General features: G+C 31.9%; 2 protein-coding genes across 10 annotated transcripts in view; one reads left to right on the forward strand and one right to left on the reverse strand.

Annotated features, from left to right (window-relative positions):
* Positions 1–923: 923 nt before the first annotated feature.
* LOC148198947 (uncharacterized) lies at positions 924–4,780 on the reverse strand. 9 transcript variants are annotated; one of them, XM_088111907.1, is made up of 8 exons: positions 4,315–4,771; positions 3,725–3,824; positions 3,011–3,518; positions 2,716–2,891; positions 2,370–2,486; positions 2,235–2,291; positions 1,832–1,965; positions 924–1,180 (listed from the first exon to the last, which is right to left on the reverse strand). In XM_088111907.1, exons 4-7 carry the CDS (start codon positions 2,880–2,882, stop codon positions 1,962–1,964), a joined length of 345 nt encoding a protein of 114 aa, XP_087968033.1. In that variant the 5' UTR covers positions 2,883–2,891; positions 3,011–3,518; positions 3,725–3,824; positions 4,315–4,771; the 3' UTR covers positions 924–1,180; positions 1,832–1,961. The 9 variants fall into 9 exon arrangements, with proteins under 9 accessions (XP_087968033.1, XP_087968032.1, XP_087968028.1 ...); XM_088111906.1 differs by having other exon boundaries at positions 3,671–3,824; XM_088111902.1 differs by lacking the exon at positions 3,011–3,518 and having other exon boundaries at positions 1,820–1,965; positions 4,315–4,780.
* Positions 4,781–9,335: 4,555 nt separating this feature from the next.
* Positions 9,336–25,047, forward strand: part of LOC148198948 (uncharacterized) — a 29,294-nt gene continuing 13,582 nt past the window's right edge. The window contains exons 1-3 of the mRNA XM_088111845.1: positions 9,336–9,522; positions 9,818–9,879; positions 9,962–10,117. Coding sequence (XP_087967971.1) covers positions 9,336–9,522; positions 9,818–9,879; positions 9,962–10,117 — 405 coding nt within the window. The remainder of the gene's footprint in view (positions 9,523–9,817; positions 9,880–9,961; positions 10,118–25,047) is intronic.

Below are 25,047 nucleotides of genomic sequence, written 5' to 3' on the forward strand. Positions count from 1 at the left end.
CCGTTCGGGCTACTCGCTCCATGCCTTCCACCGTTCAGCCTGGTCGCTCCCTGCTTTCCATCGTTCGGCCTGATCGCTCTCCACCGTTCGGCCTGGTCGCTCCTCACCTTCCTCCGTTCGACCTGCTTCCCCCTACCTCCTACCTCCAACCGTTCCGCTCCAGCTCTTTACCACCTTCCACCGTTTTGCTAGACCTCTCCACGCCTTCCACCGTTCGGCTACCATTCGGCCTTTACGGTCAATACCGTTCGGCCTCACTTCCCTCCTACCTTCCTTCTCCTTCTCATATACTTTTCAAACCTTATTATTACCCCCTACCTTCACTAGTGCAGTCAGGAGAAACGACAGCGGTTATTTTCACCCGTTGGCAGTGGTTCTTGAACCGATGCATATACAGGCGAGGCAAAAAGTCTAGACTTTTATGCCTCGGTTCTTAACCGAGGCAAAAAAGTGGATGATTTCCACTACAAGAAAAATCACTATTACATACCGCTAAAATCCGTATATAACATCAAAAATCCGTATATAAAATAATTTTACATACGAATTATATACGGACAAAAATCCGTATATAAAAAAGGCGTAGCTAAGTTACATACGGATAAATCCGTATGTAAATTACATACGGATATTATATACGGATAAATCCGTATATAAATTACATACGGATATTATATACGGATAAATCCGTATATAAATTACATACGGATATTATATACGGATAAATCTGTATGTAATTTACATTCAGTATGTACTTATGTATCTATTGTTTACAACATATTTAATTAGATTTATTTTTTCTAATAGTTATATAATTAATATTAAAATTTTTACACATTAAAACTTCTCATAAAATTATAAATAATTACTACCAGATTATAAATGTTAAAAATTTATAATATATAATTGTGTTGAAAATCAAATAATTAAAACATGAAAATTTTATTTGAATACTCTATAAATAGAGTTCAAAGAAATAAATACAACTACTTAATATTAATATCTCATAACACTCAAATTCAACTTTTACAATAATTTAAATCTAAAACAAACATGTCCTTGTATAACATAGAGTTGAATATTAACTTAAACTAGAAACTCCAAAGCAATTGCTGATAGCTCTGCAAATGTTGCACATATAATTATTGGGTGGAAGACCTTTTTCAAGTTTGATAGCAATCTGAAAACAAAGGGATAAGAAAAGGCATAATTATAGTTAGTTCTAATAAAATGCAAATACAATGTTGCATGACAGTATAAAAGAAAGTCCATTCCATATTCATCCTTTCATTCTCAGGTGAGAACTATGATAAGAATTTCAATATCAAATCATATAATAAATACAAATTTATCTGATAGAACCAAAGAAACTCTGAATTCTCTTGACGAAAAAGTCTGATACATTATTGGATTATTTACTCGATCTTTACCTTGAATGTTTCTTACATATTTTTGTTTAGTGCATCGAGAATACAACCAGAACAGTATGCTTTCAAATGGGGATCGGGATCACTAACTGGATAATTCTGAGTTAAAGGCACTTATGGAACAAATTGGAGAATCAATGACAAGAACTCAATCGTTAATAATTTTGTTAGATGCATTAGCTAACAAAAAATTAGTTAAATATTCAGTTAGGAAAAGTATATAATAGAGACAATTGAAAACATGTAAAATTTAATATGGAGCCTGTTTTTATTTGGTTCTCCAAATTTAGAAACAATATATTTGATTCCTATAAAAACGAAATGACAATCATCTCCTTCAAAAGAAAGAAAAATAATGAAAAGGGAGAGAAGGGCAAGAGCGCAAATCATACAAAAGTGGATACCATTGTCCCTAGAGAGTTGGGCATTGTTTGTTTAAGAGTTGAATGGTTGACTGAAGGTATTTGTCTTTGGCACTCAAACATGACTTGGCAGTTTCTATCAGTGTAAGGCAAACAGGTGATAATTCACTGTTTAGCTGCCATTAATCAAGAAAGAAACCGTTATCAGAAGGCTGTGGTAGACTCTGGGCATGATTTAGATCCGCAAAACATATAGACACGCTACAAACCCAGTTAATGGGTTAACTTCATTTTGATTTAGATACCCATTGGACTGGGTAGTATTCCTAAACCGGAAATAGTTTTGTAATGTTTTTCAAGAATTTATAAATTGAAATTTGAATCCTCCTTTTTCCCACGTCAATGATAATGAGAAGAAAGTTCAAACAACTAAAGAACATCTTACCATAAAAGATGATGCAATGCAATTGCAAGCTTCAAGTGCCATAATTCCTCGAGCAGCCTATATTTTAGCACAATAAACCAGTATTTATAATTGGTTAAATTAATCAAACAACAAATTTAGATAAAATGATGATACCTGGGAAGGTTCCTGTTGAACAGCACTAAGCAGGTTCTCAAGAACGAGCTTAGACAAAGAAACAAGTTCTTGATTGTAAGATGAATCCCCATAGTATAACATGTCATTGCCTGGAGTCTGGAAAGAAAAAATATATATTACTCTGACGCTTTAGATACATAAACCATACACCACTACTTGTCAGGAACCGTGATTTACAAAATGAGTGTAAGTAAGATAAAACAGGTGAAACTAAAGAAAATCTTGGAAAAACTGATTATAAGAACTAACATCTGAAACTAGGAATTATGACTTCTACAGACTATCTTAATTTCAATGATGAGTGGATATAATACTATAGTCTCACCTCTCCACCTCTAAGTTCCTGCAGGCTGTGCCTAAAGGAAAAGAAATGCTCCCAAGTGGTAAGATGTGATTAAATCCTCGAAACACTCCTTGCATTGCCAAGGAGAGAATAACGGCAGGAGCATTGAGGAACCTCAATCTCAAATACTGTTGTGTAGGGTGTGGCATGGGAGAGTCCTGCATAAATAATTCATATTACTTGGCAATCATCCTATGCTCAAATAAGATCAAACTACTAAAGGAACAAGTTAAAATAAACACCAAAGTGAATCCTAAAAGTTGGAAATGCACAAAACCTTTTATTGGTTTTCCTACAGAGCAATAGATCATTGCTCTTGAGCAGAAGCCAAGAAAACTTTCCCTAAAGGCAAACACAATAGCCCTCCTCATTCTAGCACCCCTTCTTTTTTTTTTTCTCAATTGCAAAAAAAACGTGAACACTTAAGGAATCAAAATAATTGGCAGCAAATAAAATAAACTAAAACTACTCCTAAGCTGGAATAAAAAATTTGAAAGTATTCTAAACAAATGAAAGTGTGCTTCTCTTCTCTCCATGCTGCACCAACTCAGAAATAAAAGAAATATGCATCATGTAAGCCACTTCTCTTTTCTTCACGTAAATCACCAACCACCCTTCCACTTTTGCTTTCTAAAGTGGATGAATTCTTCTCCACATGGCAGCTGCACCCAACTTAAGCCGTGACCCCACTTACTTTCAATGACCGTGCTCTCTTCTTTCATCAAAGAAAGAAAATAATTTGACACCTTGTGCAAGTTCTTTCAACTCAAATAAATCAGCTTTTTCTAAAAGAAACCACAAATCACCGTGAGCAACAATCTAATCACCAAATGAAAATGACAAAAGCTACCAACATGCACACTTCTTCACAGCAAAATAACACTAATATAAAAATAAAAATCTGGTTCAAACATAAAGACAAAAACAAGAACAAGACCATGTGTTCTTCAAAATTCTCCTCGGTTTCAACATAGACAAGAAAACTAAAAACCTTCTGCGGCGTCACCATCCATCTAAGAAAGGAGAATGAAATGCTTCTCTTCCACTAATCCCACGACAGCTCCTCTTTTTCCTGGTTGAAGTGCTTCCAGCTTGCAAAGAGTAAATGTATCACTTCCAATATCCAGAAAAATTGTGTTATTTCTTTTCATCAATCAACAATATTCATATCCACTGAACCTCTGAACCAGTTTTTATCACTGCTATTATCCACTACCTTTACCTCCACAACATAACACAAGAGCTAACTTCCCCAAAGCTCCCCATAATTCATAATTTTTTTCGCATCCAAACAATTGAAAGTAAATGAAAAAAAATGCATTCATTTGAAAAAGGAAAAACCCTCCTCACCAAAATCAAATCTCTACAATCTAACACAACTAAGCTGAACCCACTCAGATGTCAAATTAAGAAATTCAAAATCAAACCCATAACATCCAAAAAAAAGCAAAGTATTGCTTAACGAATTATTACGGGTAACCTGAATGAATTAAACACAGATTAGGGTTGACCCTTTTTCGATTTTACGCAATACTAGCATTACAGATTACTACGAAAATTAAGGAAGAAAGGATTACTTACCAGATGAAGGTCTTAGCATCATCCTAACGAAGACCGCCACTGAACCATAGAGGTGAAACGAAGGTGCTGAACGAGATTCCTCAACGAGGCACAAGGAGATTTAGGGAAAAGGTTTTTCGCACGAACACAGCTCGAGTGTTTCAGTGCGTTCGAGAGATGAGAGTTTCAATGCATCGAGAGTGAATGGTTGAAGTTAGGGTTCGAGAGAGATTTGAGAGAATCAATGCGTGGAGAGTGGAGAGTGGAGAGTGCATGGAGCGTGAAGAATTGAAGTTAGGGTTGCAGAGACATTTGAGAGAATCAGTGCGTATAGAATGGAGACTTAAGCTTAGGGTTGCAGAGACATTTGGGACAATTTGTGGAGAATGCAGAGCTAGGGACCGAGAGAGATTCGAGAGAACACACCTCAAGCGAGTGTTCCACCAAACAAGGTTCGAATGAAATATAATTTCAATCTTTTCGAAATAAAATTAATTTTCAGATCCGTATGTACTATCGGTGGGTAACACTTGCTTCTATACTTACATACGGTTATTATCCTTAGGAAACTCTTCTGCCACCAAGCGCAAAAAAATACATACGGATTTTATATACGGATATATCTGTATATAAAATCCGTATATAATATCCGTATATAATTTTATTTTTAAGATCTGTATATAATATCCATATATAATATTCATGTTACATACGGATTAAAATCCGTATATAATTATCGGTAGATAATAATCATTTTTCTTGTAGTGTTCGCCTCGGTTCAAAGTCAACCAAAGTAGTATGTCTTTTTTCTTTAATTTTTTTTTCGCAGGACTTTATGCCTCGGTTCCTTCTGAACCCAGGTAGTATGTCCACCTCTACTGCCTCGGTTGGGACCTGAACCTAGGCAGTAGGGTCTTTTTTTTTTCGCCAGCCTTTATATCTCGGTTGGGACCTGAACCGATGTCGTAGGTGGGTTTTCTGCCTCGATTATGGCCACTACCGAGGCATATTCCCCTGATTTTTTTACAAACAGGTCTGTTTCTGCAACATTCCTAACTGCAGAAACAAACCTGCATATAATTTTACAGCCAAAAACAATCCAAAAGCATATATTTTGAATAAAAATTATATTAAAACATAAATACATTCAATGTAATCATAAATCAACTTCTTAAAGCATAAATCAATCCAATGTAATCATAAATCAACTTTGAAACATAAATCAATCCCATGTACAAAGTTAAACTAATAATAATGTACCAAAGCATAAAACAACTTAGAAGCATAAAGTTAGAATTTAATGTATCCTAATATCTACTACATACTATTATATAATTGAATTACATATTTAGTTAGTGTTTTCCTCACGAGTTTAAGTGTCTTCTCTGGACATCGTTTCATACACATACGCTTGGACAAAAGCTTATGCACCAACATCGTGGATCATGTCCTCTAAATTGTCTTCTTCAGTCGATCTTTCATATCCATGGTGGAATCATATACATTTCCAACTTGAAAGTCGATCAACTATCGAGAATGTCCGCATATAAAACCTCATCACAAAAATACAATATCTAGACAAAAACAAACAACACATTAATTAATTTCATGATTTCTAACCTTAAAGTTTATGTGTTGAGATTTGTAATTTTAGATATATAATTAAATTACTTAATTTGTCTTTTATTTAAATATTTTAAATTATTTTAAAATGCTTTACATGATATTTTATACCAGTACATATTTAAACGCTTTAAATTATTTAAAAATGCTTTAAATATTTTAATATCGGGATCTTTGTTCTTATATATATTAACACATGAAAAGAATTAAAACCACCTAGTTTCGAAAACCACGTCTTGACTTTTATCCTCTTTTGACCCACATTGACTATTTCTCAGGTTTTTCAAGGTGGGTTGTTTTCTTAAACTTGAGTGAATTGTTGTTGTGATTTCAGATACTTTACGTCATATTTGAAATTGAATTGCTTATATTTTGTCAATGAACATGATGGTGAATTTTTAATGTCCTATTCGGATGTTTTTATTTGTAGACTAAGCCACAGCTATTGAATCACATGTTTCTTTTCTACCTTGGTTGCAGGGCTAAAAGACTTAAGAGTCTCAATTCTCAAAAAAGTTTGTAGGAGTTTATGTTTAATGTTAATTGTTCTTAATAGCATAATGCTGGCAAAAACCCTCATTCCATATGGGTCTTGTTTCAGTGGAGTAATGGTATTGTATTAATGATGAGACTCTTGTAAATTTATCTACTAATAATAATATTTTGTTAAGATTCTTTTTGACATGATATCATTTTTTATTTTTGTAGGTTTCGGTGGAAATCTCCTTTGTTTTTGGACTCAAGGGACCTTCATTACTGTAATCATTGTATATAATTTTTTTTGTATTTTATTTTAGTGGAATACGAAATGAAATGATTTTTTTTGTAATTTAATTACTATTTACAGTTGTATTTTTTTTATTTAACTAGTTAGATGTACTATATGATATATTCATTGAAAAGTGATCATGTATTCTGAATATTTCTAATAGTAACAATAAGAAGAATTCTAGATTTTTTGTCTTGATCAAATGTTAGCAATATACGACTTTGTGTTACTATTTTTCATAACCATATAATCCATTATTAGAAGTATGTAGGATTATTATTAGAAGTATGTAGGATTATTTGTAGAAGTTGTTCATAATAAATAGTTTTATTAGGTCAATGTGTATGAATTATTTATAAATTTCAAAGGTTAGTTGAATATCTATAATCTTGTTATTAGTTTTGTTTTTTATGTTTTTATAAAAATTTTATGAATTTTTTTAAACAAATTCATTTTTCTTGACTGTTCTACATATAATCGCAAATCATTCAAAAGTTATGAGCAAAGCTGTCTGCAATATCAGGTGGAAGCACTGTGTCTCCGATCACAGCAGGTTTATATTTTCAATGAATCTTGTTTTTGTTGAAACGTTTTCTTTTTGCCTCTTTTTTGAACCAATGAACTGAGCTAAGCAATTTTGTGGCTGTTGCTTCACTTGATATTTGTATTTCTGCATAATGGCTATTGGCAACACAGCATGTTTAGCTTTTCAATGAGTATTGATTTCTTTGAGAAACGTATTTTTTTTGCCTCTTTTCTACACCAATGAGCTGAACTGGGACCATAGGATGAATACGAAAGAAGCAATTTTAGTATAGAAGAAAAGAGAGAAAAGAGGTAACATCTTTCTGCAATTTTTATAGGGTTTTCTCTGTTGGCAGCGGTATTCATCTTTTCAATAACATCTTTTTCTTTAATTGAAAACTGTATTTTTTCTGAACCAATAAAAGAATAACCAATTTACTGCTGTGTTTCTACCTTTATGATAAAAAAATTGAATATGCAGATTGAAATTGCTTCCTTCTATAGAGTAATATTGATTCTCGTTAATGTAATAATGGAAGAGGATCAATAATTTATTATCCTCTCATTAATGAACAGAAAAGAAAACGATGAGCAAGTAAGATAAATAACTAACGTATCCTTTAATCTATTACAAAAATGACATTAATAAAAAAACATTTTTTACCTAAGTTCTATGGTGACAAATTATCATAAAATTAATATGAAAACTAAATATAATACATATAAATATTTGTTTTTCTGTTTCGCAATATTTAAATCCATCACAAATTTCTCAACTCAAATAACATAATGATGGTCGTCTTTCTCAACTTCCCATATATGTTCTATTATCATAGTACGTCATTGATCCAAATACAGGATTTTGATCTTTGGATGTGAAAAGTTTTTGAGACTCAATTTCAAGATTGACTCCACTATTTTGTATTGTGTTTTTATCATCCAAATACTTCGAATAAAAAGTGAAATTATTAATTTCGCAACATGTACAACATATAATATCAAACATCAATCCATTTGCTAGCCACATCAAAGTCTCAAAAGATTTTGAATATTTCAAAACCTCAGCTTTAAACTATTGCTTTAATATACTGTAATGCTTCATCAATTATTATTTCTCTTATTGTCTTAGAATATTTCATTTTAATCATATATATTTATTAAAAGAGACATTCACTAAAAAATGAATGAAAGAAGAAATAACTCAAATATATATATATATATATATATATATATATATATATATATATATATATATATATATATAAAGTCTTATATTATTAAGAGTAATATAATACTGAGTAAAAAATATAATATTGATTTTCAAATAATTTATTTCAAAATTTGAGCATCACTCTCCCCTAGTACTAAATTCATATGATCATCCTAATCTCTAACATCATTAAAATATCATTGTAAGTAAGAAAAACAACAAACAAATATACGTGTATGAAAGAAAAAAAAAATTCACTCTAAAGCAAGTCTCTCTTTCATGAAAAAAATAATATACCTTTTTTATGATTTTTATTTAAATAAGTGAGTTCAAATATAAGCAAATTTAATAAAATAAATCTCTTCTGTTAGAAATTTATCATATACTTCAATTTTTAATATATTTATAGCCTTATAAACTTCCGGGAGATAAAAATTTTGTTTAGTGCTCTACCTAATAATTATTTGTATTTTATCTAGTGTCATTTTTTTAATCAATATTTGAAATATATTTAAATTTATCAGTAACTTATTCTTTTGTTATAGAAGGAAAACGTTTCTTCAACAACAGATTTTTTATAACAATTTGACAACAACACGTGTCTCAGTGTCATTGGTTGTTTTTATTAAATTTTGTTTAAAGATTCATTTTGTTTTGGAGGGCATTTTTGGAATAACTTTCAGAAACTTTTTGGCGCTTTTCAATTTCTGAAACCTGACCCTGCGAAAGTCTCTTTCCTCCTTTTCGAAACTCTCTTTCCCCCTTTTCGAAACTCTCTCTCCCCCTTTTTGAAACTTTCTCTCCCCCTTCACCGAAAGATCCTTCAAAATTCTATCTCCATCATTGAAGTTCCTTCCTTTGAAACTCTCTCCGTCATTGAAGTGGTGTCTCTGTCCACCGTTGTTCATCCGTCGCATGGGTCCACCAGTGTCTTTGGAGGAAGTCGTCTCTCTCTCTCTCTACGCCATTGAAGTGCTTTTCTGTGCGCCATTTCTTCAAAGCTCTTGTTTTTTCGCTGGCACCGTTGTTCCTTCGTCGCTTAGGTGCATTGTTCCTTCCTCTTTGGTTAGCGAGTGGTTTTGTTGGCATCATTTCTCCAAAGGTATTGTTTTTTCGTAGACTATTGTGTTTCGTTAATGTATTTACACACTCCTGTGGTTTCTTGGTTTGACCGTGATTTTTTCATTTGGAAGCACTATGTATCGATCATTGGATATGTTTACCAATTTTCCCATATTTTTGTGGTTTGACCGTGGTTTAGAAAGTGGTTTTTCTCCCAAGGTTTTGGGTTTCCGCACAAGCCGTCGAGGTTGATATCACCAATACTTGAATAGTTGAATTTGTATATTGGAATGTATTGAAATGTTTCTTTTGCCCTTGTTCATTTGTTATTGTAGGTTATTATTTGATTGAAGTCATTAGTTCAGTTCAAACCGAAATGGAATCATCTAATAGCAATGTAAGTAGAGTTTGAACATTTTTGTTGTGTTTTTTGTTTTGGAGCACTGATTTGAATGTTATGAATTTGGACTGTTTTATAGTGGCGCCTTCGAGCTTGGATGTACACCACCTACATTGCCAATATCAATTCCTTACTACGAGTCAAACATAAGACGCGCATTGGAAAAACTCCATTTAAGTGTTGTTTAGACATTGTAGATCCTTTAGAGGTCAATTTAAAATTGTTGAAAGAGATGGTATGTCAGTGAAGTCATCAAATAAATACAAGATCTCCGCACGTTCGTGGGCGATAGATTTAACAGAATTGAAAATCGTGTTGGAGTGGTAGAACAAGAACTTGTTAACTTCCGCAATCAATTTGATCGACAACCAACTTCTTAGATTACATTTCATTGTAAATTGTTATGTACCTTTTAATTTCACAACTTGTTGTTTGGTGAACTCTTATTACGTTTTTCTATTAATGTATGTGCTTTTTAATATTGTTATAATTTTTCATTACTCAATACTTTTCATTATTCCTTTTTTATTTGTTTAATATTTAAGTATTCCAACTTGAAGTATTTCAATAATGATCCATCCAAAAAAACTTCAACAGAAAGTCATAACGAATCCAAAATACCCCTGGGGAGTGCTTCAGCCATGTCTGGGTAGCACTCCTCAACTTTTGGTACAAAAGGGGATTTTTCCACTGGTAATCGATTACAGGGTCCCTCTAATCGATTACAAGTGCATCATTCCTGTTTGAAGGGTGCATGACCTCACCTCTCAACCTAGAAACACCTTTACTTGGTCTTCCATCCACATAGGATTGACCAAACTTGAAATTTCTTGTTGTGGACACCTTCAACCATCACCAACAAGGGTGATCAATCCACAAAACCTTCAAAACACAATCGTCAGGACTGTTGGGGAGTGCTTCAGCCATGTCTGCGTAGCACTCCTCAACTTTTGGTACAAAAAGGTATTTTTCGACTAGTAATCGATTCCAGGGTCCTTGTAATCGATTACAAGTGCATCATTCCTATGTCAATGGTGCAGAACGTCACTTCTCAACCTATAAACAGCCTTCGTGGGTCTTCCATCCACATAGGACTCACCAAACTTGAAATTTCTTGTTATGGACACCTTAAACCATGGCCAACAGGGGGGATCAATCCATAAAAACTTGAAAACACAGTCGTCAGGACTGCTGGGGAGTGCTTCAGCCATGTCTGGGTAGCACTCTTTAACTTTTGGTACAAAAGGGGATTTTTCCATTGGTAATCGATTACAGGGTCCCTGTAATCAATTACAAGTGCATCATTCCTTTGTCAATGGTGCAGAACCTTACCTCTCAACCTATAAACACCCTTCGTGGGTCTTCCATCTACATAGGACTCACCAAAGTTGAAATTGCTTGTTGTGGACGCCTTAAACCATGACCAACTGGGGGGATCAATCCACAAAACCTTGAAAACACAGTCGTCAGGACTGTTGGGGAGTGCTTCGGCCATGTCTGGGTAGCAATCCTCAACTTTTGGTACACAAGGGGATTTTTCCATTGGTAATCGATTATAGGGTCCCTGTAATCGATTACAAGTGCATCATTCCTGTGTCAATGGTGCAGGACTTCACCTTTCAACCTATAAACACCCTTAGTGGGTCTTCCACCGACATAGACTCACCAAACTTGAAATTTCTTGTTGTGGATACCTTAAACCATGGTCAACAGGGGAACAACCACAAAACCTTGAAAACACAGTCGTTATGACTGTTAAGGATGCTTCAACCATGTCTGGATAGCACTCCTCAACTTTTGGTACGAAAGGGGATTTTTTCACTGGTAATCGATTACCAGCTCCCTGTAATCGATTACAACAACATCAATCCTGTGTCAATGATGACGAACAAACAATGATCATGCACCTCACCTCAGTTGGAGAAAACAACCTAAATGGACATTTTTTTTGAAGAAATCAATGACCTAACCTCATTATTGGTGCAGGGAGCACACCCAATAACATTTAACTCACTCACCCATCTCAAAAAATGAAAAATTCAACAAAAATAGAGAATGGGGAGTAGTGTTCATCTAGTTAGGGAGTACAGTTGAAGTTTCTGTACAAAATACCCATTTTCCTTTGGTAATCGATTACAGGGGTCTTGTAATTGATTACCAGAGGAAAAAGGGTAATTTGTACAGAAACTTCAACTGTACTCCCGAGCTAGATGAACACTGCTCCCCAACTCTATTTTTCTGACCTTTTCTACTTGTTTTGTTCTTAAATTTCTCCACTGAACTTCAAATGACTTGATTCTTGTTTTGTTGGAATCTAGACTCAAAGAGCTTTCAAACAAAACAAGAATCAACTCATTTGGAGTTCGGTGGAGAAAGTTTTGAGGAAAACAACCAGCAAAAGTCAGAGGTGGTAGAAATATATAAAACGTTAACTTTAAGGAATTAACTGCACCTACTCAGATGTCCAAAAATTATAAATTAGTAGTCATTGGAAAGATTTTTGAGTCTACTATCTAATAAAAAAAGAATCACATCATTTGGAGGTCTGTGGAAAAAGTTATAATTAAAATTGTCAACAAAGGTCAAAGTTGACAGCATGTTATCTTATACGTATATTTTTCCCTCTTATTGACAGATGTATTATTTATTGAAAATGTCTTTTAAAATATTTGCATTGTAACAACATTAGATGACATATTTATTAATTAATAAAACGAAAAAAGTTTCCTATGAGACTCCAAGAAGGAGTGTTACAACAATGGTCATGTGTATCAAATCCATTAACATTCCATGATGAGAACATATTTTGGTTCAATCCATGAATATTAACATTGAAAAAACATGTTGTGAATTGGAAATATTCAATACAATCCATTACAATAATTTTTTAAAATATTAACGTCGGCATGATTGAAAAGTGGACATTCCATAATTTTATCAAGTAGACATTCCTCTCCTCATGAGTCAATCTTCCATTCAAAACATCAACAAACTTGGTTTTGAAATAATGTTGCACACACAACTGCATAAAAAAAATTCATGTTAGAACAATCCAAAAAATAATTAACAAAACAAGAAACACAAATTGGCAAAGAGGAAAGGGGAAAGGCTAAATGGAAAATGGGAAAGAGGAAGTGGAAAAGGGGAAAGAGGAAGTGGAAAAGGGGAAAGGGAAAACGCGAAAGGGGAAAAGGAATAGTGGAGATATCTTGCTCTCATCACCGAAGTCACCGGAGTTTTCCATTTCCCACAACAAAATCAATATAAAGGAGAACATGTTTCTCGCTGGGTTGCCTCGCCGAAGAAGATGAAGCTAAAATAAATAGAAACGAAAGAGAAAAAAGAAAGCTTGAAGGGAGAAACGAGAGAGCTTGAAGAGAGAAAGGAGAAGGCTTGAAGAGAGAAAGGAGTGAGCTTTAAGAGAGAAAGGAGAAAGCTTGAAGAGAGAAAGGAGAGAGCTTGGAGAGAGAAGGAGAGGGAACGATGAAAGAGGTTAGAGAGAGGATGAAAATGGAGTAAGGGAAAAGGAAAAAAGGGAAAAGGGAAAATGGGAAATGGAAAATGGGAAACGGAAAATGGAAAGGGAAAAGAAAATACCTTGTTACCGGAGCTTTCCATTGCTTCACCGGGAGTCTCGCCGGAGAAGATGAAGTTTCCTTCGTGAGAGAGAAAGAGAGAAAGGAGAGAAAACACACACAAAATGAAAACCAAAATGTAACAGTGGAGAAGAATGAAAACAAAAATGAGAAGGACATTTTCGGAAGCCAAATTCATTGTCAATTTTAACGGAAAAAAAAAATATTTTAAATAATCCAATAGCCTTTTGACACGTAACGTTGTCAATTTTTTGTCAAAATTGCGTTGTTAGAATATCGCGATCCGTTATAGAAACCAATGTGTTTTCTATACTCTTGAAATGTTTTATGTCATCAGATAATTTAAGGAAAAATATTAGTGGATACATAATTTAAAAGAAATTGAAATGTTCATATTTATGTTTGGGTTAAATATGTTTTTAGTCTCTAAATTATTGGCCGTTTCTGGTTTTCGTCCCTCTTTCCAAGTAAGGTACAATTTGGTCCTCATTCTTTTCGAAACGTTCGTTTTAGTCCTCGAAAACTAAATACTGTTTAAAAATTTGGTCCTCATTTAGCAACAAATGAGGACTAAAGCCAAAATTCCGAGGACTAAAACGAACGTTTCGAAAAGAATGAGGACCAAATTGTACATTAAACGACCAATAGTTTAGGGACTAAAAACATATTTAACCCTTTATGTTTTATTATTACATCTTTGGACAGAGCAAAGCTGTCTGCAATATCAGGTGGAAGCACTGTGTCTCCGATCACAGCAAGTTTATATTTTCAATGAATCTTGTTTTTGTTGAAACGTTTTCTTTTTGCCTCTTTTTTGAACCAATGAAGTGAGCTAAGCAATTTTGTGGCTGTTGCTTCACTTGATATTTAATGGCTATTGGCAACACAGCATGTTTAGCTTTTCAATGAGTATTGATTTCTTTGAAAAACGTATTTTTTTTTGCCTCTTTTCTACACCAATGAGCTGAACTGGGACCATAGGATGAATACGAAAGAAGCAATTTTAGTATAGAAGAAAAGAGAGAAAAGAGGTAACATCTTTCTGCAATTTTTATAGGGTTTTCTCTGTTGGCAACGGTATTCATCTTTTCAATAACATCTTTTTCTTTAATTGAAAACTGTATTTTTTTCTGAACCAATAAAAGAATAACCAATTTGCTGCTGTGTTTGTACCTTTATGATAAAAAATTGAATATGCAGATTGAAATTGCTTCCTTCTATAAAGTAATAATGATTCTCGTTAATGTAATAATGGAAGAGGATCAATAATTTATTATCCTCTCATTAATGAACAGAAAAGAAAACGATGAGCAAGTAAGATAAATGACTAACGTATCCTTTAATCTATTACAAAAATGCCATTAATAAAAAACATCTTTTACCTAAGTTCTATGGTGACAAATTATCATAAAATTAAGGTTTAATAGGTTCGGAGGTCCTTATATTTGTGGGTTCGTTTCAATTGGGTCCTCCAATTTTGAAAGTGATCAATTTGGTCCCTAATTTAACAAAATTGAGTCAATAATACCCTTTTCGTTAAATGTAATGGACGACGTTAACTTTTTAAACATGTAGCATGTTGAGGCATCCTTTTATTTGCAGGTTGCACAGTTTTATTTGAAGGATGCTTCAACATACCACATGTTTAAAACGTTAATGCCGTCCATTGCATTTAACGGAAAGGGTATTATTGACTCAATTTTGTTAAATTAGGGACCAAATTGATCACTTTCAAAATTGGAGGACCCAATTGAAACGAACCCACAAATATAGGGACCTCCGAACCTATTAAACCTAAAATTAATATGAAAACTAAATATAATACATATAAATATTTGTTTTTCTGTTTCGCAATATTTAAATCCATCACAAATTTTCTCAACTCAAATAACATAATGATGGTCGTCTTTCTCAACTTCCCAGATATGTTCTATTATACCATAGTACGTCATTGATCCAAATACAATATTTTGATCTTTGGATGTGAAATGTTTTTGAGACTCAACTTCAAGATTGACTCCACTATTTTGTACTGTGTTTTTATCATCAAAATACTTCGAATAAAAGTGAAATTATTAATTTCGCAACATGTACAACATATAATATCAAACATCAATCCATTTGCTAGCCACATCAAAGTCTCAAAAGATTTTGAATATTCAAAACCTCAGCTTTAAACTATTGCTTTAATATACTGTAATGCTTCATCAATTATTATTTCTCTTATTGTCTTAGAATGTTCTCTTCCCAATGACTTTGTATGCATATAAGTAAGAGATTGCATCATCTGTGTTGTTCAGTACGTATAGATGTGCTTGCAATAATTCATTGATTATAAAAAGTAGGGGGGTGAATTGGTGTTTTATAAAAAGTAGCACTTTTCAAATCTTTCGCAAATGGTATGGTTCTTGAAAACTTTCTTGTGTCGTAAGCAATGTGTGCAATGAAACCAGTATGCGTGTAAAGACTATAACATAATGAATGCACGAATGTAAAGAGATAGGGAGAAGAAAATCAAACTTAGTTTTTATACTAGTTCAGCCTAAATGCCTACATTCAGTCACCCTCCCAATCAACCTTAGATTGGAGAGCAATTCACTATAATGATCGGAGTATTACAGCTAAGGCTTTACATAGCAACTCTAAAATGTAAACACCTTACAAATTCTCAATCAAATATAGAACAACAAAACCTGTCAACACAAAAGTACCCTGTTCCTGTCACAACAACCCCTCTGAGATATCCCCTCTCAAAGTCAAGAGTAAACTACTCTTTTACTTGATGCCACACGTACATGAAACAACAAATTAAAGATTGTAAGTCTTCTTCTCCTGATCAAACAGAATGCACCTTTTGTTGTTCAGAGACGATCAGTCTTTTCAGTCCAATCATGTTTGCTTTTCAAGAATGCTTCAAGATCTATAAAACTACTTCTCGTTCTCGTTCTTGATTCTTCAAGATCTATAACACTTAGAAGATTTTTTAAAACTTTTCTTTCTAAAAACTCGTCACAACACATTTGAAAAAGATATGTGCAAACACGCGAGTTTTAATCGATTCACCGACTAATGTAATCGATTCAAAACTAATTGTTTTGCCATAGTTTAAAAACTCAAGCTGTTTGATGACCTTAATTGATTATCACACCATTGTGATTGATTAAGTCATGTAGACACGCTTTTGTGAATATGGTTTTTATATCACCAAAACGTATATTGTGCATACATAGATATAGTCACTTCATAAACACAATAATATGCATTAATCAATACAATATGTCAATCAAATGTGGAAAAAACAATATGTGCATATTTCACACTAAGCATGAACACATATAACTCATAACACAATACACATACATGTGTTTTTATTAACAATGTGTTGTCATCATCAAAAACAACATCATAGGGATTGGGTTTAGCTAACACTGTACTCCCCTTATTAACACCTTTCAACCATGATCTAGAAGGAACTCCTATCATATTTGCTATTGTCATGTAATTTGAACAAAACTCAATACTTATTTTAGCAATAAAACTCTCAATTATTAAAGCTTTTGAGTCATATTGATTTTTCATGTACCATTTCAAAATCTTCATATAAAGTTCAATATGATACATCCATCTTGGGTGACAAAGGAATTTGAGTAGAGGAAGGGGTATTGTAGGGTTCTATGAGATGAAGGGTGAAGAAAAATGAGAGTCATTTTTGTGTGGTTGATAATGTGGGAGCAGATGATGAAACATCCTGGTTAGACAAGAAGAAAATTGTAAATATGAAGAGATGGTGTATGTTTTTGTTGAAGTTGAATGAATAAAAAAGGGAAAATTCAAAAATTAGAGAAGAGGATGGAGTGGTTGTGTCTTCTATGTTGTATGAAAATTGAAAGGGTTGATAATGGAGTTTAAAAATAGAGAAGTTATGATGATTGTTTCTAGGTGATTGATGAGAAAAGATATCAATGACAATAGAAGTAGGACATCTTGAAGCTGAGACATGGAGGAAGAAGAATAATACTTTTATAATTTAATTAAAAAAATGAGTATGTTGCAGACTCATGTAATCAAACGTGGAACAAAATTTGTCACAAAGCATAAAACTTAATGTCGTTTGAAATTAGGGACCAAAACCATTGTTTTTCAAAGTAAAGGAACCAAACAATATCAAAATTTTTAGCACGAACTATTTATAACTTTTTGGCTTAATACCTATTTTTGTCCCTATATTAGTTAGTTTTGTTCAAAATGGTCCTCACTTTTTTGAGATATCCAAAGTAGTTCATTCTTTTGTAAAAATTGTTCAATTTTGTCCTTTTTACTAACGATATTTATATCGATAATGGCGTAATGTCCACCTTAGCCAATATTCAATTAAATGTTCAGTTTTAAAATATGTGGTACTATCAACCCAAGTGTTGTGACAATGTTAAAATTGAAATGGTTTTTCTAAAAGGAAATTACAATTAGTTTCAAAGGGATTTGCGATTATGGTTAAATTGGGGTTGAGGAAACTAGTGAAATTGGTGTTCAATTTGGGTTAGTGGTTCATTGAAATTGCAATTGGAAGAGCTTAAGTCAGGTAAGTGTTCGTAACAATAATGACTAAAGACTAAAAAATAACTCAAATTAAATTAAATGTATGCGCGTTAAAAAAAATAAAGATAAAAAAAATAAAAATAAAAATAAGAATCAAAATATTCAAAATACTAACCGTACTCCCTGGCAATGGCGCCAAATTTGATAAGTTGTCGTTGAAGCTATCAAATTAATACTACTTTTCAAGGCAACTTTAGTATTGCCAAGTAGTATTCAAGAAAGTATATAGGGTTAAAGTAACCCTGAGTCGTCTGCCAACAAATACGAAATTGCCTTTTAATATTTGAATCTTATGAATGCAATGCAATGTTCAAGAATAAAAATGATGTTTGGAGAAGGTTTAAAGAACAAATAAGAAACTTAAAAACGATTATAATGAAATAGGCTAATTTCACTGCTTTTCCAAGATAGATTCATCATCAGTTATTCACAGATAATTATTCAATTGATTATTATTTAAGTTTCAAATTAATTAAAGTACATTCGTAATTAATTTAAGGGCGATCATGCACTTAACGAAAGTAAATTCTCAATCAAATGCAAAACCTTTCTATATTATTCACAATGAATTCAACCAAAGTACATTCTCAATCAAATCCTATTGTGTTTAATCATGTATATTCTTAAATCGCCTAACCAAATTAAAAACTAATCAATCAAAGTAAATTCTCAATTGATTATAGTTGAAATTATTACTACCAATCAAAGTACATTCTCAATTGATAGTAAAAACCATTTAATCATATGAAAGTTCCTAAATTAAATCAAAGTAGATTCTCAATTAAACCTAGAAACCCTAGAACTCATATAATCAACATGCATGTAGATTCAAACACATTATGATGAAAAAATCTTTGCTTTTAATTTGATAGAGAGATGAAAGACATAGAAAGAGAACAACTTAAATCAATAATCAAAATAAACAATTGCATTAACTCAACCTAACCTTAGAATCCATAATGGAATTACATCAGAATAGTCCTAGATGCTTAGCTCTCCATGAATGGAGTTGAATACAAGATGAAATAAGAGAGAGAAGTGGTGAATGAATGAATGAAGTCAAGTTTGTCTGTTTGACCCATTTGTATATTATTTTCCAAATAAAATCTAATTTTAGGCCTTGAATTGCCATTTGGACCAATAAAACTTATATTCTTAGCTGCACAAATAAATGTAAGAATTTCCAAGAATAATTTATGCAACTAAAAATCACCTTTTAAGTCCCTTTTTATTTCCAAACCCAACAATTCCAATCATCACAAATTCACTTAAAATCAACCATTTAAGCACAATTATCCCATCAAAAATTTGAATTTTAAAGCATAAATCTGGACATAAATATGAACTCATCAAAGGGCACTCAAGTTTGTGAAAAATTATAAACGTAGGGTAAGGGTCAGATGCGTGGGTGGCCAACGTAGGTGTACATGAATAACTTATTGTGCCTTTTTGTCTTCACGTAAAACTTGGCAATTAAGGAAAATTGTTGATACTCATACTTGTAGGAGATAATTTAACATTAAAATGATGAATAATAAATGGTTGAGTGAGAAATTGGATAGGTCTTTACAAGAAAATCCTAATTTAAGGGTGAATCAAATAGGTTCAAAAGCATTGAGAAAATGGACTACCAATGTTGCAATTTCTAAAGCACGTAGGATAAAGTTAATGCCATCAAGTCAACTTGAGGTGATTTTAAAGAACAGTTTAGAAGGATTTAGGACTATGCATATAGGTTGTTGAGGTGTAACCCATGATCAACAGTTAAGGTTAAAGTACACACTGATAATGGTGACCTAATGTTCCAGAGATTTTATGTTTGTCTGAATCCATACTACAATTAACTCAACCAATGAAAAGGGAAAATTAGATAGTAGGATAAAAGTTGTTTAGTAGTAATTTCATGTACTTTGATTGGGAAAATTATTAGGAAAATTTTGATGTAATTTCATTTTGTACTTTGATTATGTACTTTAATTCTGTACTTTGATTATGTACTTTGATTATGTAATTTGCAACATTTGATTGAGAATTAACTCATTAATGTTATTATATTATAATGTTATTAAGTGAATTATATTACTACCTTGGTATGTATCATGTTGATATAAATCAGGGAGCACATTGCGATTTTTTTAAATAAAAGGGGGACTAAATTGAACATAAGCAAATCAAATTTCTTTGATTCTTCATTTCTACTTATTAAAAGACACTAATACATCATGCATTACGTCAACCTACAAACACCACCCTAAACATTAACCTTAACATTACATCAACAAAAAATACAACCAAATTGCCCACCTAAACCCATCAACCTAAACACAACCAAATTATTAAAATGTTTAGCATACTACTAACACACACAACTCCAACTAAAAATTTTATCCTTTTATTCAAAACTTTCACTAAATTTTTCAGATCATAAACCCCCTCCTTTGCCTCACAATTGTAACATCTCTTTCATCAATGTTTTCTTCATAATACCACTTGAAAAAGTTACAGTACATTCCATTTGAAGATCCACCTTGTCACTCACCAAAATAACTTCACAGTCAGTATTATCTATCAACACATAAATCCAATAGACATAACATGAAAAGAGATATTCATAAAACGTTGTAGTGACGACATTCCCAAAATTATCTACCCAACACTCTTTGTAGCTCTGGCCATTTTTGTTATAGCAATATCACCACACTTGCAAATGGGGATTATCCCACCTCCCCTCCAACCACCACCATGTGATGAATGAGAAACTACTTTCCCCATGTATTGGAACAAGAAGAAGAACATCGGGAAGAAGTCATACCTCTTTCGACACAAGGACTTTGCTCAATTGAGGGAAAAAAAATCAATGAACCCCAACCCTCTTCATATACGAACCCTAACCGTCCTCAGCTAAACTTTAACTTTAAACTTTAACATTTTCATGTCTTGGGTTGATCTTGCCACGTATTTTAACACTAGACAATTCATTGAATATTGGTGAAGGTGGACGTTACGTTGTTAGCGATTTAAATGTCATCAGCAAAAATGGTCAAATTAAATATTTTTTACAAAATAAGAGATCACTTTGAACATTTAAAAAAAGGTGAGAACCGTCTTGAACAAAACTAACTAATACAGAGAATAAAATAGATATTAATTCTAATTTTTTATGATAAATTATGAACCAAAAACATATTCAACTCATTTTAATTTCATATATAAGTTGAGGAATTAAAAATATATTTAACAAAAACAAAATACAAACTTATTCTTATTTTCACGAGGATAGATTGAATTTTCTAAATCCACCTATAAAGGCAACACCTTCTCCACCTGCAATATTATCTATCTTGCCCACCTAAGACTCGGCGACACCTGTCGTCGAACAACATAGTCTTTGCCGCATCAACCATCACCAATGTCACACAACCTCCGTGTATTCCTTTTATTCCAACTTTTGCTTATCGCAACCCGTCAAGACACAAACAACCTCTTTTTATGTTTTCTTAATTCTTATTATTTTGGGATGTTTTATATTTTCTGATTTGGATTACTCACCACTGTTGATCCCTTTGATTTTTTTCTTTGAAAGACATTTTTGTTGGGACTATTTGGCTTTTTTATTCTCATATGTTTTTTCAAATTGGGGAACAAAGGAATTTGAGTAGAGGAAGGAGTATTATAGGGTTCTGTGTGGTGAAGGTGAAGAAAAATGAGAGTGATTTTTGTGTGATTGATAATGTAGGAGTAGATGATGGATATCTTAGTTAGAGAGAATGAAGATTGTAAATCAAGAAAAATGGTTTATGTTTTTGTTAAAGTTGAATGAATAAAGAAGGGGAAATAGAAAAAAATAAAAAAATGATGGAGTGGTTGTGTATTCTTTTTGCATGAAAAATGGAGAAGTTGATAATTGAGTAAAAACTGAAGGAGTTGTGATGATTGGGTCTAGGTGATTGATGAGAAAAGATATCAATAATAATAGAAGTGAGAAATATTGGAATTGAAATATGGAATTCATCTAAGTAACATTTATAATAAATATTTCATTAACTTTTATTTTTACTTATAAACAAAACCCATAATTTATTAAACAAATACAATCGATTAAAAGTAAATAAAATACAATAAAAGATTTAATTTTTCTAATCTAACAAAATAAATAATTAAAATATAAAATTATAAATAATAATTGAATATTTTAAAATATATTTTATTATCATCATAAAATTAAAATTAAAATAATTAATAACATAAAATAAATTTGATATTTTGCAATACATGTTTTATTTATAAATAAAATAAAATTAATTTATTTACATTCTTACAATTTATTATAATATATTTTTATACTCAAATATAATATTTTATTCACTGAAATTTTATAATAATTATTTATCTTAACTTAAAATTTATAATTTTGAAAATTTATATTTTACATTAAATTATTTTAAAAATTTATTTATAAATAATTTTCTAAATATATTAACATATAACCAAATTTTTTTATTAGATCATTCTTGATACTTTCAACTCATTTCTCTTCGACAATTAATTAATTTCCACATAGATTAAATATCATACTAACTATATTATAATGTAAAAATTATTATTTTTATTTGATTAAAAGAAAATAAATAAATAAATAAAAATCACAACATTGATCAAAAGAAAAAACAAACTTATTCCACTTAACCTCAAAACTAAATTAAGAAAATACAACAAAAACAATCCTAAAGACTTAACACTTTATGATACCTAAAAATAACATAAAAAAAATAGACGGATGAAGTGAAGATAATGGAAATGACATAATAAGGTTATTAGAAAGTTCCTAAGATATTTTGTCATATTCCAAAAGATTTCAAATTTAATTATGTTTTGATGATTTTTTATAATTAAATAAGATATTTATTTCAAAATATCAAAAAAAATCTAAAGTATTTGTCTCAAACTATCTTTTATCATAAAAATTATTGAATTATCAAAGTTCTTTTTGTACAAAAAATAAATAAATCATTGTTGCCCATTCCTTCTTCATGGCTTACTCAAATTCAGTTTTGGCTCAGCCCAATTAGTTTTTCAATAAGTCATCATTTTTCTTACTTTTTGATGTTTATCTTGCCTTCTTCATTTTGACTTAATTTCTTGTAGTCTAGATAATTTATTACCTTAAACCTATCTTCAATTGCATTAATACACCTCAAAATAATAAAAGAACATTTATTCAACTAAAAAATTATTTTTAACCTCTCAAGTTCATTTAGTTATCTTAGAATAAATCATGATTAAAACAAAATTTTAAGCACAAAAGTCAATTAAGAAATCAATATTAAAAGTTAAGAAGGTATAAATATGCATTCATTAGTTGACCTTTGGGCATAGCCGACTCAACCAACATTTGACCCAGACAGCTTAGTCGAAGCCCGTTCGATTGAATTTCACTCAGTCGACTCAATTTTTTTTTAATTTTGACCACGACTGACTCTCCTTGATCGATCAGTAAATTCAGCCTAGACTGACTCGGTCGAATTTCCATTGACGTCATCTTAGCTAATTTCGATCAGACGAACTCGATCGAATTTTTGATTGAGCTCTACTTGACTGAGTTTCGTATGGATCGACTCGGTCAAATTTTTTGCCAAGGTCACACTGTCGAATTTCGGTCTGGCCAACATGGTCTAATTTCGGTCTGGGTCGACTTTGTTGAATTTCGATTAAGGCTAACTCGGTTGAAATTTGGGTCGGGGCTTGACTTGACCAAATTTTGTTGGGGTCGACTCGATCAAATTTCGATCGTGGTCGACTCGTTCGAAATTTTGGTTGGGGCTAACGAGATAGACTTCAATCATGCTTGGACTCCCCAACATATTGGTTTGGACTCGCTTCGCCAAATTTTGGTTGGACATTGTTAGCAACAACAGAAGAAATGAAGATAAGAATTTTAATGATGACAAAAAGAAGGTCCAAGAATCCAAAACCACTACAAATGATTTTAGAAGACTTGTTGTTTACTTTAAGCTTTATAATAAGTCATTTACGATTATGATTGGACTTAGAAGAATACACAGCTAGTTGCATAAGATTACACAAGTAAGAGTTTTATTTTCAAAATGCTCTAGAATAAACAATTATCATAATTGATCGATTTACTCCAGTTAATCACACTTGGTAATCGATTATAATAAAGAGAAAATAATTTTTTAAATAGCTAAGAAAAAATAATTGATTACCACTTATGATAATCGATCTTCAATGAAAATTGTGAAAAATACTTTCAGCTTTTTAACCTAATTTTCAAATATTGTGTCTATATACATTTTGCTTAAGCGAAATTTCGAACAAATGATTCATTTTAGAGGTTTAATGTGGTGTTGTAAAGAAACTCTTTGTGCTTTTTGAAAATTGAAGTGTGGGTAGAAGTGAGAGCTTTCACTTAATGTGTCTAAGTGATTGTGTACATATGTTGTGACTAGGAAAAGTTGTACATTCTTTGTGTGTCAAAGAAAGAGTTGTTCGTGCCTTCAAAAGAGATGCTTTCTAAGATTTACTCTACTATTTGTTATTGTAAGTTCTTGTTATTTTAGTGATTAGTTAATCCTTATTTAGAGAGATTAAGAACTAGATGTAGGGTCTTTAATTTGAACCAATATAAAACTATATATGCAACTTCCTCTTTCCCTATAATATTTATCCTTATTGTTCTTTTTTTAAACGATAAATTTGTATGAATCAATCCATAAAAAGAGAAAATTTTAAAAAGGCACAATTTTTATTAAGTAAATTAGTTCACCCCTCTCTTGGTTAACCTCATGTGAACATTCTACTGTGTGATTCTAACACTTGTCTTGGTGGAGTTTCGGTCAAGGCTGACTCGTGGAATTTCAGTTGGGGTCAAATTTTTATTAGGACCTTTTTAGATGAATTTCAATTGATGATGACTCGAGCCAACCTTAGGGAAGGAAGACCAAATTGACCTTCG

The sequence above is a fragment of the Vigna umbellata genome, chromosome 4 (assembly GCF_029865625.1).
Source record: "Vigna umbellata cultivar VRB3 chromosome 4, Vumbellata_1.0, whole genome shotgun sequence".
In the NCBI taxonomy this organism is placed as follows: domain Eukaryota; kingdom Viridiplantae; phylum Streptophyta; class Magnoliopsida; order Fabales; family Fabaceae; genus Vigna; species Vigna umbellata.